A 20,379-nucleotide genomic window follows, 5' to 3' on the forward strand; every position below is an offset into this window, starting at 1 on the left:
CGAATTTTCGAATTTCGTAATTTTTCAAGTGCTATCAGGTCAGAAATTACAGGTAGATTGTAAAAATGAAAACCCGAAGAAAATTGATGCAAAAATACGCCTTCTAGAGCCGATTTTCGACTTTTTGCACATGTTGAACTGTGGCACTTCCGGTTTTGCAAAAATGTTCCAATTTATATTTATGCACATCGTCTCCTATATAGAAGGTCTATGAAATTTGAAACGTACCTGCAACTACTGCAGTCTAAGCTCAGGAAGGTGTGGACGAAACGGAAAAAAAAAAAAAAAAAAAAAAAAAAAAAAAAAAAAAAAAAAAAGAATTGACATTTCGATAACAAACTGGGACTTTGCTGAAAGCAAAGTCCCACAAAAATGTATTTTTTTTTAAGTTTTGTCTACTTGATAATTCATATGTCAAATCCTTGTGCGAACATCAGTTTGAAGAAATTGGAAAGAATAGACCTAATAATTAGGCAATAAAACGCTATTTGTAAGATTGGGCTTCTCTTTTTCCACACAAGGAATGATCATGGAAATAACACAAACCTAAAGTAGAATAATGTTTCTCATAAAGCTGCAAAGCCTACTCGATCTGTACAATATGATACTTAAGTATTATATTGCGAAAGCAGTTCTCTAGTTTTCTATCGCGACGATTTTTTGCAATTCTAGTTTTTATTGCGACAGCCTTGTCAATGTTTTGTTGATAGTTTCACAAAGAGAGTGTTCTATCGCGACAGGTTTGTTGGTACTTTCAAAGGGAGGGGATAGTATACGACAGCGCTGTAAATCGTTTTACTTAGATGGGCTTTGTTAATCATTTCACTGAGAGAGGGTTCTAGTTTGTGGATCACGACGGCTTGCGTAATCGGTTTGAACTATGTGAGAGGTTCAATTGCAACGGCTTTGTTAATTACTTCACTGAGAGAGGGTTCTATGGCGAAGGCTATTTTAATCGTTTCACCGAGAGGGTTCTTTCACGACGGCTTTGTTATTCGTTTCACTGAGAGGATCCTATAGGAATCATAGCTTTAATTGAGTTTCATTTGGAAACTACTTTCTTTGTAGTTTCAATAGGAGGAGACTTTGTTGTGAAGGCTTGTCAACAGTTTCAGGGGTTCCCCGGAGACGCCTTATTTAGTGGTATGACAGGAGGAGGTTCCATCGCGGCGGCTTTGTTGGTTGTTTCACTTGAAGGGGATTCTATCTCTGTGGCTTTGTTAGTGTCACTTCGAGGGGATACCATCTCGGTATCACGTGGCATCGCGTCTGTGCTGAAAGTTCCTAAAATAGGAGATTCGATTGCAGCGACTTTGTCGCCAGTCTCACTAAAGAGGGGTTCTATCGTGGCGGCTTTGTTGATGGTTTCAGTTAGAGGAGACTCTTTCTCTATGGCTTTATTAGTGTCACTTCGAGGGGATACCATCTCGGTATCACGTGGCATCGCGTCTGTGCTGAAAGTTCCTAAAATAGGAGATTCAATTGCAGCTACTTTGTCGACAGTTTCACTAAAGAGGGGTTCTATCGTGGCGGCCTTGCTTATTGTTTCACTTAGAGGGAATTCTACCTCTGTGGCTTTGTTAGTGTCACTTCGAGGTGATACCATCGTGACATCACTTGGCGTTGCGGCTATGCTGAAAGTTCCTAAAAGAGGAGATTCGATTGTAGCTACAGTTTCAGTCAAGATAGGTTCTATCGTGACGGCCTTGCTTGTCGTTTCGGTAGGTGGAGATTCTATTGCAATGCCATTGTTTACCGTTTCACTTGGGAACTCAATTGCAGGGGGTGTGTTCAAAAGTCCACTTAAAGGATACGCTTCAGTTGTGAAACCGTTGACGATACCATCAAGGGGAATATCAATAACGTCCCCGTTTACATCTTCTGCAACATCCTTAATAAAGCCATGTGGGCCCTCCACTAGGCCTACTTCGTCAAGTTTTCCCACCAAGAAATGTCCATTATGTCGAGGTACGGTTGGGTTATTCGAAGGAGTAACTAAGTTTGGAAATCTAGAATTTAGATGTCGGTTGGATTCATCTTGACTCATTCCTCTTAGTTGAGCAAAATCGTCATGTATATCTTCTGAACGAATGGGGAAAACGTGATCACCAATATTATCTTTTAAGTTCAATCCATGCGTCCTATGTCCGCGGAATACAAAAGGTACGCCAGCATTATCATGATTTGAATTTGTTTGATCAGATGTTATAGTTCGGAGTCCAATTGCCGAAAGATAGTCATGATTATTGTGCGAAGCCTGAACATTAACCAGATGTTCTTGATCATGCGACGGTCTTGTAAAAACTTGATTAATTATTGGTTCTCCAAAGTTATTCTGTACTTCCTTAATATGTTCATCTAAATGCTCAGCAGCATCAGCTTCTTCCGGAAACAATGGTGTTCCACGAATCACAACATCATTATTGTCCAACTCAGAATCATATGGCATCTCTTCACTATCGAAAAAACCTTTTAAATCATCCTGTTCCCTGTAGCTCTCAATAATTTTCTTCACTATTGTTGATATTTCTTCTAATGTGGGATTTTCACTCATTTCCTCAGAATCTTCACCCCCAAACGCTTTAGGTACATTCAGAACATTATCATCATCAAAATCTTCTTCGGTTTCGGTGCTCAGTCCACTTTCAGATTCACTTAAATCAATCATTCTGGGTGTAGGCATTTCATTTTCAGAAGCCTCAATTTCAAAGTATGGTTTCATCTTTTCGTCTTCGTCGTTACTGATATATTCTTTCATATTCCCTAACACTTCCTTTAAGATCTCAATAGACGCCTCTGATTCCTCTGCTTCTGTAAGTGGTTCGACAAGATCTCCGACTTTTTCTTGAACTTTTTCAACAATATTGTCACCCTGTTGGATGAAAACAAGAGCAGATAAAACAAGGTTTTGACAACAATGGTCTCGTAATCAGACTAAGGCTCGAGGATCGTTTCAACAAATCCATGACAGATACTCTTTGGCGGATTCTAGGTTTATTGTCCATCTGCTGCCGAGGCGACAGGAATGTGTAATCAGGAAATTGCAGAATACAAGTTCTGGTACACATTAAAAGACCAATATAATACCTTATCTGGAACACCGGTCTCGTTGACAACGGGCAGACCATCCTTCAGTGCCGAATTCAATTGACCATTAGGTGGCATAACTTCAACTGTCTGAAATACAATACATGTAGATGTAAATAGATGTATAATATACTATATTATAATAGGCAACATAAAACAGTATACGATGGTTCGTATTATTTTTTATTTTTTTATGCAAACGTCTGGGAGCCTTTTTCTATGTCGGTCCCTCCTTCCCACAAGGCAAAAGAGGGAGTTGACTGTAGAACATGCACAGTGGCCCAACAAGATGAGAGGAACCCCGTAGACTTACTTTGATTGGGGCCCCTCCCCAAGATAATTTTAATGTATTATGTATTCGGGCCTTCATGGTTAGTCATAGCGCATAACCCTTAGGGGTTGGGGACCTTGGACAACATTCCCTATGATCAGCCCCGTCGCCGGGAATGAATTGGGACTGGGGCTCAGATTTTGTACTCAGAACTCATTTCTATCCATTTTGAGGGGCCAAAAAACGTATCAAAATTTTGACACTCTAAATGAATCCATCTCTGCTAAACTGAAGAAGGTTTTGCTGGGGCTTTAATTCAAGCCAAGCCCCCACGGACCTCACTCTAGCGACGGGGCTGCCTATGATAGTTGAGCCACTGACTATGCAACCGTGAACGCTACTATAATGTGAAGTGACGAACTTGTATCTTCAACGCCTCATGCTCGAATTCAGTTCAGGTCATTTTCAAATCTCACCTCTACTGGTAAACTTCTTTTAGAAAAACGTAAACCAACTAGAACTGTTGTCAATCCTAGCACTACAACAACAACACCAATAATCAGCGATTTGATAAAATTACCATTGCCAGGTGTTGGTTGAGACGATTCATTCGCTACCTTAAAAATAACAAACAACTTTAATGAATGCCTTAATACAGATGACCTGACGTCAAATTTTCATATTGGAAGGTCAAACAGGTAGTAAAGATAAAACCCACCCTTTGGAACAAGTAAGACGAGTATTTTGACTTCTTATATCTACAAGGGCATGACGTTGCCTACTAAAGCCTAAATTTTCATTTGCATTGTCATTTTCCTGACAATTATTAGAAGTTCCGGATATATTGTTGACATTTTAATGTGTAGGTCTACTAACAATAGAAATCGACATTTCCTTGAAACTCTTAAAGAGACTGGTTCGCCATTTTCGGCGATTGGTTTGGGTTTTGAATATAATTGTATACGTAAATAGTCTTTAGCAAAAATGTGTGAAAATCGCTTAATTCCTTCAAAAATATACTCCACACTATGAATTTCACTTTCTTTTTCTATATGTCTTTTCTGTATATGGTAAAATCTCAAGACAAGTCGTCATTTAACTTTCAAACGCGGATAATTATGGACATGGATTTGAAGACTCAGTCTGTGATTATCTTATTTAAACAATTCCCAATTCTCTGATAGGTCAAACGGTTGGCGAACTTGTCCCTTTTATCTGTCTGATACTTTATTTTATCGGCTGATAAAATTTTATCTCAACGTCACAGAGCATTTTTCATAAGAGATCGTCCAAACTACTTTTCTGCTTGGGACTTCAGTTACTGGGGTTACAACTTTGGGGCAGACTTTTTAGATGTGGGAACAACTCGAGGGTTAGCTTAGCTAATGTGAAGTGTTGTGGAAGCCTACCCCAAAGACAAATTTTAAATCTTAAAATTGATTTGGTGCATCCTGACATTTTACATTTTTTGGAAATTTCGTAGAAATGAAGTTGGGGTACAATAATTTGTGGTAAAAACTATTTATCAGATTCTTACCTCGACATCAACAGCCATGTTTGTTATTATTATTAAAATAATTTCGTTATTATTTTCGTTACTCCGATCAGCAGACCACGAATGTTCCACACAAACTGTATCGTATGAAAGTTGTAATTATAACTAACGAAAGGTACACATGACAGTTACACAGACATAATGTGTGACATTTTCAAACACGTCAAATTTTGCATAATTTGTGAAATTCTTCAACATTGATGTACAGAATTCATAAGATATACGACATTTTATTAGTGTTAACTTATTCTATTGAAAAGACATTTATATGCAGATGTCATTTCCAGTATAGGATATGATTTGAAATAGAAATAGATTCGAATGTGATATGAAGCTCAAAAGTACCGTGGTTCATGTTAGCACATATTTGTATTTTTTTGAAATTATGGGTTAACTATTTAACTTTTTTATTTACTGTCTTGTCAATTCATTTTTAACTGAATACGCTTTTTTACCTAATTGAAATGCGTAATTCCAATTCATGAGAAAAAAATTATCTCCCGTTTCAAATGCAGAAATTAATTCTTAGTATAATGTTGCAAAAATGACAGGATCATTGAGTTGATCATCATCATTAGCATAATCAGGTGCAGAGCAAATAGGACGTAAAAACCGTTTCATTTCATTACAATCAGAGTGGTCGGTAAGTGGTGATGAGTAGATACACCATTGTTTGAGGAAATAGTAATATTACAGACACCCAGATTTTATGCGAGACTGTAGAAAATATGACTAACCGGAAGTAAATTCGTGGATATATGTTTTGGTAAAAAAAATTCTTGATTTGTCTTCAAAACTTATAATTGCTCTCCTCTGTACCACTGACAAACTTCTGAAATATTAGCCCCAATCTACATTATTTGAATCCTTGAACTGGGCAAGACAAAATGGCTCTGTAACCTCTCAGACTCAATCGAAAGTCAACTGAAAGCAGTTGTTGGAAATTGTTGGATTTGGAAGGGTAGTAGCAGTACTCGCTGACTAGGCCTACATTGAATTGAATTTTTTTTTTCTCTCATATCATAGATATTCAAAGTGAAATTTTCAAATGTATGCCATTTGTATTAGAATGTCTTCGGGTCCATAGAACTAAAACTAGGTTCAGTGATTTTACATTTTAAATTGATACACCTCCCTCCCAGAAAATTCACTTAAAAATAACACACTTTTCTGGCTGAAAATCCCTCTCTGTAAAATCCTGTTAAAAAACATAACTTTTCATTTTCATCAACCCAAAGAAAATGTAAGATTCTCAGTAGTATTTTGTAGTTGATATTTCAATTCATCGAAAAATGGTTGACAAATTTCATTTCAGAAATCATTGTCGTCTTAATGATACTTAAGAGGAGTGGTAGAGGGGTTGTTATAATGGTTATGAATGGCCATGAGCTTACTGTTTCCCCATGTCAGTGATTCAGGTCAGGGGGCTGACATGGAAAAAATTGTCTAGTTGTTCACATCCTTGCACGTTAAAGATACCTCGACAGTTTGAAAGTGATTAGGCTACTGATGCTGTCCTGGCAACAGTTTCCTAATGCACATTGATTCGTTAACCGTTTACATTAGCCAATAAGTTGCAGAAAAGTAGGACGTAAATCATTTCATTTTTCATTTGTACCTAAGCTCCTTTTTTCATGTATGCAGTTTATTACAATTAATGTAGTGATTTGTTATTCTGAAATATTGGTGTTGTGATTTGTGCCTACAGTCGGATATAGAGTGTTTCTACCAGTAGGTGTAGTTCAAACGATGAGTTTATTGCAAATTCATATACTTCTGTGTCTCTTGTTTCAAAAGTTTTTTTGTTCTTTGCAGATGCAGACTTAATTATGAAGAATATGCTACCAGTACTTATAATGAATTAGTAAAATCTATGTTTTGTACAAAAGTGTAAAAGGTGAGGTTATTATTTTAACTGTCTATATAACAGGATAATTTTGTCATGTTCTATAAGAATTTGTAAGAATTTAGAATTTTGTGTCTGATAACAAATTAAATCTATCTATAGAAATAAGTAATAATAAGCTATTATTGACTTGTATCATCTTTGAGAATACTTTGCAAAATAAAACTGAATTTTAGAGTACAAATTGAAAATGATTTTATTGCATGATATGCATATTACAAAATGAGATATAGATGTAAATTGTTATTTATTATGTTCTTGTAGATTGGTGTTTACATTTATTTTATGTTCGTCATTTATTTTTACATATTTTTACTAAATGATTTTAAAGGAAGGGTCATTCCAGGTCAATTTACGCCAAAAAAACAAAATTTTAACCCGACCATCATCGATTTTGATGAAACTTAGCAGAGATGGCAAAACCTCAAATTCCAAATTTTATTGAAATTGCGTCAGGGGTCAGAGAGATATTTGACTTTTTCGACAAATTTCGCTTTAAACCTCCCAAACTCCCTAGTTGTAAAGAGATGTAATGAGAGTCATAGGATATAAAAAATGCCTTAGATTCCAATTCTGCCTTATGATTCGGCCTATCTGAGTGTCAGGAAGTGTTTATTGTTTTCGGTGACTCTTGACCTTTACCCTGTGGGACTTTAAAAGACCTATTGGTGGTGACCTATGATGATGTAATCATGACTGTAGAGTGGCAAGACTGAAATCTGGCAGACCAAATCAAGTATCTGTATTGTTTGTGACCATGCAATATTTTATGACACCCATTTTGTAAGACAACAGGTTTAAAAACTTAAGTATGTTCCAAACTGGAACAAATTATAAAAGAAACACTCAGGTTCCTCATTCGTTTGACCAATCATACCTTTATCTTAGAAACAAGAATTTTTTAGCAAACCTGATCATTGATAGTCTTCATAGGTCACTGTCAGTATTCGAGCCTTCAAATCCATCTGTGTTCAGAATTTGACAGTTAAAATGACGACTTGTCTTTTCTTGAGACTCTGCCATAGAAAAGACATATATATAGAAAGTGAAATTCCTAATTTGACGTAATTTTGAAGGAATTATGCAATTTTTGTACATTTCTAGTACTACTGAAGCAATTCCACAAAAACTGTGTTTGATGACGTCACTAATTGTGAAGGGCCTTATGTGGTAGAAGCATATTTTGCGATTAGTGATGTCAGAAAACACTTATTTTTTGTGGAATTGCAAGAACCACAGATGTTTGACTCTTTAGAATCCCTTTTAGTATGTGGTTGGATGTCACCAAGTCAGACCAACTTTTGAATTCATTGGTGTTTTGACACTATGAAGGCATCCAATCATATGAATTGATTGTATATCACTGTTATAATTATGGACCATGCAATGATAATGTACTGCGTAGGTTATGTTAGTCAATTTGACCTACTTTCATGATAGATTCTACTGATGTAGACTATCAGCTGTTACCAATGGTAGAACTTTCTCTTTATTATATTATTACTATACAGATGGATTGAACCTTTTGACAGATTTTCTAATCGTAATAACATGTTTCGATATTGCAACTCATCTAAAAGCCATCTGACACCTTTTAAGAATTAGTGCTATGGTAATTATGATTATGGTTTGACTTGATAACTTAATGTAACAGATTGGACTAACTCTTTAAAGTATCTGTCATATATATGGCACATTAGGAATTTCAGTGAACTTTTTGATTTATTTAGTGCATATAAGCTGAAGCCAAGGTGTAGAAAGGTCATTGTTTTCATTTAACAAAAGAAAAAGTAACAGGATTTATTAGCAGAATGATACATGATATTTGTTATTGTATATTGATGAGAATCGATGATCTATGGAGTTATAGATGTGTAATAGATTAAGTTGTATATATGTGTATATCTAAACTTTTTTGAATAGCATTTAACAATCAGGAATATCAGGAATAAAACAAAATGAAATCCTTTTTCTCAGCATTAGGTAAGATGAAAATTATTTGCCATAATTAATATGAATATTGTATGCTATTTTTTCATATTTCATGTTGATTGCTTTAATATGGTGGGAACTGGCTTGCTTATATCTAATTTTAATCACTCTAATATTGGATATTTCTCTTCTATTAAAGCCTGCTGTCCTTTGGATTCTAATGGCACAAGCATACACAGCTTTGTATGCCTCTTACATGGAAATAACACACAAACATAGTTCACAACTATTTTGAATCTCTTCCTCGACTTCATAATATTTCAAATCACATTGAAAGATTTAGAAATGTCTTTAAATGTGATTTGAAGGCTTTGTTGAAACATTGTAGTCTTTATAGAATTTTGACTTATTAAGTTGAAGAAGTGATACTTAGTTTCTTATGATGGCTCTAGTTGACAATAATTTATAATACATCCGTTAGATATGTTATATACTATCTTTATATTATATATATATTGTTAAGTACTGTGAAGTAACTAAACTTTGCTACCACTGAGACTGATAATAAGTGTTATTAATGAAATATTTCATAATTTCCAAGTTTTTATTGTTGCATGTGATTGTTGTTGCTATTTAATTGTGTGAGTGACTTATATAGACTTTAACCAGATTAATTATAATTCTGATCATCTCTGAAATCTTGATGATTTAAACAAAAGAATTATTTTCTGTGTTAGATGCATTTTTTGTCTAATGTTTTCTATAGAAAAGGTTTATTTTTTGTTGTAAAATTCACATTTCATATTGGTTTTTGTATATATTTGCAGGAATCAATTCCAAGATGAGTATGTTAACAGTAGAAGAATGTGAATTACTGAGTGATTCGAAATATCGTTCCTATATAAATCAAGTAGATAAAGCATTAAAAAGTTTTGAATATACCAGTGAATGGGCTGATTTGATTTCAGCTTTAGGAAAACTTAATAAGGTATGTATGTATGTTCATTTTGTAATAACCTGTGCTACTCTGCTACTGGCTATCCTACCACAAATGTCTGAATCAATACTTGATAAAAACGAGATAAACCTGGCTTATGTTGCCTGAAAAATTAAAATCATGTCAATTACTAAATGCCAGTTAAGGACATATTCTTTTTGGAGAGTCCATGTTCTAATTTTGACGGTAAGCTGTGAACATCATTACTGATTAGTTTAGAGGAACAATTTTAGTTTCTGAGACCAAGTTACGATTTATTCCCTGAAATGTCGTACCTGTCCCTTTAAGGTTGTGGACAATGTTCTTGTGACAATTGATCATATTTTGCACAGATAGATATTAGATTTTGATAGCATTGAATAAAAATCAATACATGTTTTGATAATTCAAGTTTTTCCAATATTAGTTAATTTAAGTCTTTACTAGTCACCTAATCTATAGAATAAGTTGTAGGTTGATGTAGCTTTGATTTGAAATATATAGATTTAGATAAGTACCGGTAGCTAGAATATAGCCCAGCAGATGTTGATTCTATGTTATATATATTTATAACCAATGTTATAGTATAGAGAATAATTTATGTAGCAGGCATCATTAATAATTTATGAATGAATTTTTTATATTAATAAGTAATATATTAAACAGTTTTATATTCAACTGTACAAAATATTTATATTCATTTAGATATAAATTTAACTTTATCAGTTGCTAAAGGAAATTATTGACTGTCAGATTCCCTGATTCAATGAACAATCCCTTTACATCAGGGCTTCTGATTTTAAAAATTCCCAACTTGACATTTTAACTTTTTCTCAAGAATGCATGAAAAATCTAAAAATTATAGCTGCATTCAAAATTGTCATTTTGAGCTCATATCAGACATTTCTGGCAAATACAGCAACTACAAATAGATTACATGTAATGGAAGTATTGCCATATGTCATACTGTGTCACTGAAATCCTAAAGAAAGACTCTCTACAGACTGGAATTATTCCAGAACACTGACATGATGTATTTTAAATTGTATGCTGCCATTTTGTCTCAGTTTGTGATGTTTTAGAATAGATAATTATTTATGTACTATTGGTTAAAGATGCTGTATATCATATTTTACTAGGTATTGTTGTCACATATTAAATACCCTGTTATACCAAAGAAAGTGACCATTGGTAAGAGATTAGCCCAGTGTTTACATCCTGCTCTACCTAGCGGAGTTCATCTGAAGGCATTAGAAACCTATGATATCATATTCCGATGTATCGGTACACAAAGATTGGCTCAAGATTTATTTGTGTACAGTGCTGGATTATTCCCCTTGTTAAATCATGCTGCTATGAGTGTGAAACCTGTATTGTTAACGGTTTATGAGAAACATATAGTGGCTTTAAGCAAACATATTAAACCTGGTTTAAATGGTTTATTAATTGGTTTACTACCTGGTTTAGAAGAAGGTGCTGAATTTTATGATAGGTATGTTACCGGTATTTTATTTAATGATTTAGATATTTTTTAAAGACTTGGAAATTGATAAAAATTGCTTGCCATATATTGGAATTTCAATAGCTGTTATGACATCCTAATATAATTTTTATCAGTAAGAGATATGATGCCAAATTTTATTGAAAATACTTCATGTGCATTAAATTCTCCAAAGTTGCAATGATATTCAAAAAGCCCTTTAAACTGTGTTCTGAAATGTAGTAGAATTGGCTAAAAGTTTCCTAGCAGTAGAATTATATAGAAGTAACTTACTTGTATATCTATCTGACTATGCTGTTATAATATTTCAGAACCAATTTATTATTAGAAGAATTCCGTGATGCAGTCAATCCTGAGTTTTTCTATACATGTATGTGGGAGTGTGTTTTATCTTGTCCTAGTGTCAGACTACCAGCCATTACTTTTCTACTCTCACATTTTAACAAGAAGAAATCTATGGAAGATCAACTTCCTATGATGGGCCTAAATATCGACTTAATGGTAAAGGATTTATTCTACTCTATTGTATTTATGTATTCTCAAAACGATCTTAGCGCTAGGATGTCCTAGGTTTATATCTTCTAACAGTGATTCTAGGAGATTCTAGCGAGATGTTGTGACCTGATCTCTATTTCTGAGCTGATGACAAGTGGAATTGAAATGTAAAAAATTAAGATGTTTATCAAATGTATCTTACAGTTTGCTGTAATTGACCAATACCGGTAGACCAAGCGTCTGTAAAGTGTTTCTCAAAACTGAAACTCACAGGTTATGCTCATTCAAGATCCTTTAATTCTAGGAAAGATATTTTATTCAGCAAGATATTGATGATTAAGGTGATAGATAAGAACTGACACAGTGTTAAGGTTGTGTTTAAATCAAATCATGCTGACATACAATGAACTATATTTAAGTCCATTTGTGCTGATACAATTTCCCTTATTGTGCACTGCATTATACCAGGTTTCATTGAAGATACACAGATTCACATATGTATTTTTCAGGTGCAAGCACTATCTAGTTCTATACAAGACAGCAGTGTATTAGTACAACGAAGTTCTTTAGATTTTCTTCTACTAGCATTTCCCATGCATAATGCACAACTTACCAAATCAGATACTGCTATAATAGTACAAGCTGCTATCAATGTAGTCTTACGACGTGATATGTCATTGAACAGACGGTTGTATGGCTGGTTATTAGGGACTAATGCTCCATCATCCAGTCTTCCAGAAGGAATTCGTCTAGTACGGTCAGACAGTACATCTACTAGTAGTGAAATGGATTTAAGTTACTTTCAACATTATTCTAAAGATTTATTAGTACAAGCTATTAGAATGAAACTAGCGTACCCTGACGACTGTGAAATGAAACTAGCTGGTGTTTCTAATATGATGAAACCATTCAGAATTATTATAAGTTTATTAGATAAACCTGAAATAGGTCCAGTTATTATTGATCAGGTCTTAATGTCGGTATTTAAGTGTTTATACAAAGAATGTCAAAAAGAAGGTTTAAACAACAAAAACATGAAACGTACTAAACCGAAATTGAAACGTCAAGATAGTGGAGGTGATAAAGGTCCAGCAGCTGAATTGATTAAAACTGCTAATCTATTATTCGGATCATTTGAACCGTATTTTATTTGGGATTATTTAGCACGTATGTTTGATCTAGCTTGTTTAAATGCTAGTGGTGAAAGTATTGAAAATGATAAACATGATGATCTGGTTATAACAGAATTGTGTGATATAGGCGAATTCTTATTGGACATTATTTCGTTGGTAAGTGATTTACTTATGATGAAATTCTCCAAGTACCTTAGAAAAATTCACATAGTCTCCATTTTATGAACTCAACAATTGTTGCTTATTTACTACTAACCCAGTCTTTCAGGGTACAATTACCACTATAAGTCCAGAAATTTTTCAACCTTGTCATCGAGGCATGACGAAGGGTTGATATAGAAAAATCTTATAGTCCGTCTTTAAGGCAATCAAATAGGGTTGTCGTTGCTATGGGTTGTTAATGTGAAAGATTCCGAAAAATTTGAGAATATAAAAATATCAAAAAAGAGTAGGCTGATGTCTATATTGTGGCACCAAATTATGGCAAAATAATGGTTTTAGCAGAAACATTCTAGAACATTTGACTAAAAATAGCTAAGGTTATCCAATCAACAGCCTTTAGGTCACTCATTTGTCCTTATCTGTTACAAACATGATTGTGATGTATATTTGCCCTTATTTGTTTCAAATGTAATTATGATTCATATTTGCAGGAAACGTATCAAGAAACTCAAACTGAGCACCTTCCAGAATTATTACGTCATATAATATCATCTGTTACTACATACTGTCATTCTATAACAGAATATGATATAACCTCTACATTAAAACTCTGTAGTAAAATATTCACCAGAGTACAACCATCAGTAGCTGTAGTAGATTTAGAAGATCAAGACAGTAAGACTTTTTCTCAATCTGATTAAAATCGAAACCTGAATCTTTCATATTGTGTTTTTTCTGCAGGTGACTCCACTAGATATCCATGATCTGAAGAAATCATTAGGTACTCATGTTCTGGGTCTTTAGATATTTAACCAATCAAACTCTCTGTTCAAGATAACTTTAAGCTTACTTTTTTTAACCTGCAGAAAAACACACAAGTAATGATCAATATTGTTAACATAATATACTCCTAAAGTACATTTTGGAAAGTTAACCTCCATTTCCAATTAGGCTGTCCTGATGAGGATTGTTTGTATCAAATATTTGAGAGTCCTTATATTTCCAATCCATCTGTTCTGATGGTGGATTTTATATTCAATATGCTTGTACTAAATATATCAGCTTGGTGTATATATGAATACTGATAATTATCCTGTTTTTAGGTTTTAGTATAAGTGGAGTAGGAGAAATATTTGAAGATGTCTATAGATTAAAACTTGAAAAATTAAATGGAGACAAATCTGAGCCAACCCCTGAAAAAAAAAATTCTGAGAAAGACAAAGAAAATAATAATGAAAATCCTGACAAGAAACCAGCATTGCCTGATAGAGATTCTGGAATTTCTTCATCATATTCTATTAAACAATTAGGCACTGGAAGCGCCAATGAAGGAAAGACAACTCCAAACAATGAAAAAATAGTAACAGTTGGTGAAAATGAAAGTAGCGATAAAGAAGCAGAAGACAAGGGTGATGTTTATTTCAGTGCAGAAGAAAGTCCAGTCAAGAAAGCTTCAAATTTAGAGGATAGGAAAAGTGATATTGAGAAATCTGGAGAGGAATCAAAATGTAAGGAACACAAAGATGGTGTCAAGGCAACAGTAGACACAGTTAATGATGCAAAGAACATGAACACCACAGACCAGGCCAAAGATACTAGCAAGAAATCCATATTAAAGAAATCCTACTCAAGTGACTCCCGTACTCGTAAAGGGAGTGTTCGTTTGACCACTATGCAAAGTTGTATAGACAGTTACTTAGAACTATTCCACACCTTAATCTGTGATAAAATATTGAAAAGTTTTACTGTGTCTGCAAAATGTATGGAAGCCTTGATCACCCAGCTTGATCATACTAAATTAAAGGAGAATGATTCTGTTCTGGATAATAATTCTACATCAGAATTTGAAGAGTTTGGTAGTAAAGATTTGTCTGGTCTTGAGAAGTTAAAGATTTCACCAGCAAGTTTAAGTGAAGCCAGTTACCAAGCGTTTGATAAAGCTTGTCGTTTGCTGGTTGATTTTGCTAGTTTCCCAATTTATTGTACAGATTTTATTAAACTGATGGGACAAACTATGGAAGATGGTAAGTATTTGATTGTTATCTGTTCCAACATGAGAATGCTCTACCAGCAAATTTGGCATCATGTTTTAGAAATTTATTCTGTATCCATTTTCAGAAATTAGATAAGTGATTTATAGAGCTTTATTGTGTAACATCCATGGAAAAAAATGTGTTGATATCATCAGAGATGTCCTTTAGGCTTTTGTTCTTTGTAAGAAAGCCTTCTTTAGCCCAGCATAAAAGCAAACCAACATTTAACTCATATCATTTCTTATGTTTCAGAGCCTGATTTTAGTTTGCCAAAATGGTTGGAAGATTTGATTACCTGTAGTTGTTTTTTCCAAAAGTTTGATATCCAAACATCAGCTATATCGACAATGTTGGATCTGATTAATTTAACACAATCTTTACAATCAGAAAGTGAAAGTAAAGGACAAAATTTCCAGTCTACTAATGAAGGCCGTATATCTGTTGTTATACTGCCAGCATTATTACCAAGTCATCTGAAATTTATCAACTATAATACCATGTTCTTTCAGGTAATATCAATATTGCAAGCTAATCGGTTGTTAGAAAAAATAAATGATATTATTTCACAAATTTCTAGCTAGCAATATAACATTGGTCCATTGGAGACAACATAGAATATATCAATGTTTGGTTAAAGAAAAGTATATAAAATAGAGTCAATGGATTAAGCCAGTGCATCAAGACCACTTAATTTTGATACTTAAAGCATAGTCTATAAAGAAACAAAAATGTGATGGTTATTCGAATCTGTGACCACTTTAAAAGATATAATATCTTCCTAATGATCTGTCAATTTGTTTTTGACTGAAGTTTTGTTGTTTTAGGTTGTTGCTGGTGAACTATGGCAGCATCTTGGAGAGAAAACTAGTTCACGGCACCAGAAAAGTGTGGAATTATTTTATTTCTTACATCAAGTAGCACCAAGTTCTTGGATCTGTGAAGATACAGTAGGTTCAGCATTAGTAGCCACTGATGAGGTATGTACATCCTCTTGATAAAAGATAACATCAATGATGAGAAAAATAGCTGCTTCTTACCAGCCATTCCTGGAGAACTCTAGATATTGTCTATCCCAGACTATCCTGATCTTGACTAAAATAACCTGTTTCCAAACAAAAGTAAATGCTACTATTCAAATTTCATTTGTAGGTTTTAGAATAATTTATTAACTCAGTTTATCAAATAGTTCAATATTTCATATTTTGCAGAAAACCAGAATAGAAGCATTTAAAAGGTTTACTGTATTATGGCATTTGACAAGAGATGGTAAATTAGATGTTAAGCCTGGAGCTGGTATTAGAACATTCGATAGGTAAGTTGTTGATATTTTTGAGATTATCAGTAATAACCTCGTACACAGTTAAATGACTATATTAAAGGTCTGTTAGGAGGTGTATCAGAGACACTGATATTAGCGATTTGCACCATTCCAATACTTAATCAGACCTCTGTGGTTTCTACAATTTCTCTTTAGCTAAGCTTTTTTGATGTAGCTATTGGAAAAATTGGTAATAATATCTAAGGACCTTTGCAATTGCTAAGTCATAAAAAGGCTAAGTGAATACTATTTCTTACTTATTAATGAAATGAATAGAAGCATGGCCATTTTCTCTATGTTCTCTTTTAGGTCCATGTTTGTAGTATTAGATAGTTTAAAAGAAGAATCAGGATCAACTAAAACTATAGCCACTACCTGGTTAACACATTGTGTACAGAGAGGTGATATCAGTCGTGTATTACAACCTATTTTATTGATGTTACTACATCCTGATACGGCCAGGTTAGTTGTGTATTTAAACCTATTTTATTGATGTTATTACATTCTGATACAGCCAGGTTAGTCTTGTATTAAAACCTATTTTATTGATGTTATAACATCCTGATACGGCTAGGATAGTTGTGTATAACCTAATTTATTGTTGTTATAAAATCCTGATACAGCCAGGTAAGTCTTGTATTACAACCTATTTTATTGATGTTATTACATCCTGATACGGCCAGGTTAGTCGTGTATTACAACCTATTTTATCGATGTTGTTACATTCTGATACAACCAGGTTAGTCTTGTATTACAACCTATTTTATTGATGTTATTATATCCTGATACGGCCAGGTTAGTCGTGTATTACAACCTATTTTATTGATGTTGTTACATCCTGATACGGCCAGGTTAGTCGTGTATTACAACCTATTTTATTGATGTTATAACACCCTGATACAGCCAGGTTAGTCTTGTATTACAACCTATTTTATTGATGTTATAACACCCTGATACAGCCAGGTTAGTCTTGTATTACAACCTATTTTATTGATGTTATAACATCCTGATACAGCCAGGTTAGTTGTGTATTACAACCTATTTTATTGATGTTATAACATCCTGATACAGTCAGGTTAGTTGTGTATTACAACCTATTTTATTGATGTTATAACATCCTGATACAGTCAGGTTAGTTGTGTATTACAACCTATTTTATTGATGTTATTACATCCTGATACGGTCAGGTTAGTCTTGTATTACAACCTATTTTATTGATGTTATTACATCCTGATACAGTCAGGTTAGTCTTGTATTACAACTTATTTTATTGATGTTATTACATCCTGATACAGTCAGGTTAGTCTTGTATTACAACCTATTTTATTGATGTTATTACTTGTATTACAACCTATTTTATTGATGTTATTACATCCTGATACAGTCAGGTTAGTCTTGTATTACAACCTGTTTTATTGATGTTACTACATCCTGATACAGCGTGGTTAGTCATTTAACACAAATACAGACCCTGTGGGCTGGGGTGGTGAAATCTTTCGAGATCTCAATTATTTCACTCAATAGGTCCATCCATTCAAGACAGCAGCATTAAGTATTATTACTTATAAAAATGCAAAATGCTAAACACATTTGTCTGAACAAAGTTTAAAAGGTTTTGATGACATTCAACCCCCAACATGATGACAGAACAACCACAGGGAATGTGGGAATATTGTCATTGTCCCAGTCTGTCACTCCAGTTGTTTTGTCTGTCAATTTTTGACACTATATAGTTAAAGAGATGTGACAAGAGAACTAAAAGCATTTACTAACTGATTTTTGTGACAGGGAGCCAAGGAGTTGTTTCAAGAGCTTTTGACAGATATTTTATTGACTTAAGGGAAAAAGATGAAGGAACTGTAATTAATACCAACCATTATAATAATCTATTATTTTGAAAATTTAATACATGAATATGATAATCTTTATTTGTTGCCAATTTTTTATTGTGAATATGTTAAATATGAACAAAAATGGGATTATTTTAATAGAAAGTGTCTTATTGAATATTGACTTGGAAATAAGAGTAAAAAACATTTTAAAGCTCCAACCAGACAGGAAATTACAACCAAATTCTTTTGAATTTGATTTAACCTCAACCTAACTCAATCATTGTTTTACACTGACATTAGTGAAGTTTGTTTAAGAGTAAAATATGTATGTATGGATTAAGGTGATCATTGTTCATGGGTATAGAATTTAATACAGAAATTGAATAGGGTTATATAGATTAAGGATGAATTTTGTTCAGGAACATAAAAGATTTAGACAAAGGTTGAATTCACAGCTTTGGGGTGAGCTGAAATCATTTTAGGGTATAGAGACCTTTCTACACCTGTATAGTTTTGGGGGTGAGCTGAAGTCAGTTGGATAGAATCCTCTCTACACCTGTACTGTATGTTCATTGTGACAGAAGACATCCCAGGGTTCACATCTGGTTGTCATGTCAGCAAAATAACAGTAAAAATTCTTGGATGGAGCTTCTGAAAATTTACAGCATATTTGAGCTTTTACTAGTAAGTTTTTGATTTAGATTTACATCGTTTTCTTATAAATTAACTTTTTTATTTTCAAATACACCTTTTTATTATATGAAATTTTTTAATTTTACATTTCAAAATTGATGATATTATTCATGATTATTTGACTTTAATATGTTCTCTTCAGATTAGACTAATACATATATTAGAAATCCTTATATTCCTCTATTTTATTTTTTTACAGTTCTATGTAGTTATACTCAACATAGATGCAATTTTGTTTGGAATTCATTGTATGGTAGGTGAATAGTTAATTTTCCTAAAGTTTATCAAAAAAGGATTATATATGATAATATAATTATATAATGATATGATGTATGATAATAATAAAGTTGAATATATGATAGGAATGAAGGTTTAGGAATGATTATGGTACAATAAATAATAAAGATGGTGTTATAAAATGTGATAGTAATCAGGCTGAAAGTGGCATTTAGTAATTGGGGTTTGAATATATGAACACAATTTTATGAATAACAATTACCATAATAAATAACTTAGGACGTTTTGACGATGATATTTTTGTCTCTATCAAGCAATGATGATATGTGATAGGAATTTGCCCTATGGTCGCATTTAGATTTTAAAATATCAAATTGGATTCTATATTTTATACCTTCCTTTAGGGGTTCAAATCTACAGACTAGTGCCAGATATTTTTCTTAATTATTCTCAGTTTTCATGTGTTCTATGATTAAAACAGATGTACACCAGGCAAAAGGCTAAGAATTTTGACATTGCTATTCTATTTCAATCAGCTATTATAGTATTGAGTTAATTATAAATTATTGAATATAATATAAACTTATAGAAAAACCAATATTACAGAATATAATTTGGATTACATGTATTATAAGTAATTGTATTATCAGTAATTATTAAATATAAAATTCTGTTCTATCTTATTGATAATAATTGATTTTATATGAATGGTAAAAAAAGCAATAACTCATAACAAAGAAAATACATTTGGTATTAGTAGTTGTGAAATTGTATGTAAAGGACTAAAATGATTAGTAATATTAATTAAAGTTATAATTAGTACAAGATTCCAATCAACAAAGCAATGTTGCTTATTTGTTCAGATGACACTTATTTGGAAATATATGAAATTTATCTTTCCATTACAAGAAAATTTATTCTAGAATTTTAAACATTTTTCACAAAATATTAAACTTTTTATCAAGTCTTAAGTTTTCTTAAAAAACAATAAAATCTTCATCTTGTAAATGCTTTAGAATAAAATAATTAAAATGAAGAAAGGCTTGTTGTTTATATTTATGTATTAGCTAGAAATGATGTACATAATTCATATATTTGCAGATTTCCAATATTAGATGCTAGAAGAAAAAAGGAAATACTAAATTGAGAGGAGAAACAGTAATACATGACAAACAGAATGCAATTGAAGATGGAAGTAGCTTTTGAATGCAGAAGAAGCCTTATTTTTGTGTGTATTGTAAAAATAAA

At 32.9% G+C, this 20,379-nt stretch overlaps 2 protein-coding genes across 2 annotated transcripts in view; one reads left to right on the forward strand and one right to left on the reverse strand.

Annotated features, from left to right (window-relative positions):
* Positions 1 to 1,111: 1,111 nt before the first annotated feature.
* LOTGIDRAFT_154020 (hypothetical protein) lies at positions 1,112 to 4,913 on the reverse strand (the record flags this gene model as incomplete). Its single annotated transcript, XM_009061754.1, has 4 exons — positions 1,112 to 2,872; positions 3,088 to 3,177; positions 3,835 to 3,975; positions 4,896 to 4,913. The coding sequence occupies 4 exons, from the start codon at positions 4,911 to 4,913 to the stop codon at positions 1,112 to 1,114; spliced, it is 2,010 nt and encodes a 669-aa protein (XP_009060002.1).
* A 3,864-nt stretch (positions 4,914 to 8,777) lies between these two features.
* The window catches only part of LOTGIDRAFT_154021 (hypothetical protein), a gene marked incomplete at both ends in the record, with an annotated part of 24,941 nt that continues 13,339 nt past the window's right edge, over positions 8,778 to 20,379 (forward strand). The window contains 16 exons of the mRNA XM_009061755.1: positions 8,778 to 8,802; positions 9,579 to 9,739; positions 10,867 to 11,219; positions 11,540 to 11,729; positions 12,233 to 13,012; positions 13,510 to 13,693; positions 14,122 to 15,042; positions 15,304 to 15,560; positions 15,876 to 16,028; positions 16,260 to 16,363; positions 16,679 to 16,831; positions 16,884 to 16,887; positions 17,165 to 17,220; positions 17,385 to 17,388; positions 17,557 to 17,612; positions 17,665 to 17,757. Of these exons, the coding sequence (XP_009060003.1) occupies positions 8,778 to 8,802; positions 9,579 to 9,739; positions 10,867 to 11,219; positions 11,540 to 11,729; positions 12,233 to 13,012; positions 13,510 to 13,693; positions 14,122 to 15,042; positions 15,304 to 15,560; positions 15,876 to 16,028; positions 16,260 to 16,363; positions 16,679 to 16,831; positions 16,884 to 16,887; positions 17,165 to 17,220; positions 17,385 to 17,388; positions 17,557 to 17,612; positions 17,665 to 17,757 (3,494 nt within the window). The remainder of the gene's footprint in view (positions 8,803 to 9,578; positions 9,740 to 10,866; positions 11,220 to 11,539; positions 11,730 to 12,232; positions 13,013 to 13,509; positions 13,694 to 14,121; positions 15,043 to 15,303; positions 15,561 to 15,875; positions 16,029 to 16,259; positions 16,364 to 16,678; positions 16,832 to 16,883; positions 16,888 to 17,164; positions 17,221 to 17,384; positions 17,389 to 17,556; positions 17,613 to 17,664; positions 17,758 to 20,379) is intronic.

This window comes from Lottia gigantea, assembly GCF_000327385.1.
Source record: "Lottia gigantea unplaced genomic scaffold LOTGIsca_5, whole genome shotgun sequence".
Classification (NCBI taxonomy): Eukaryota; Metazoa; Mollusca; class Gastropoda; family Lottiidae; genus Lottia; species Lottia gigantea.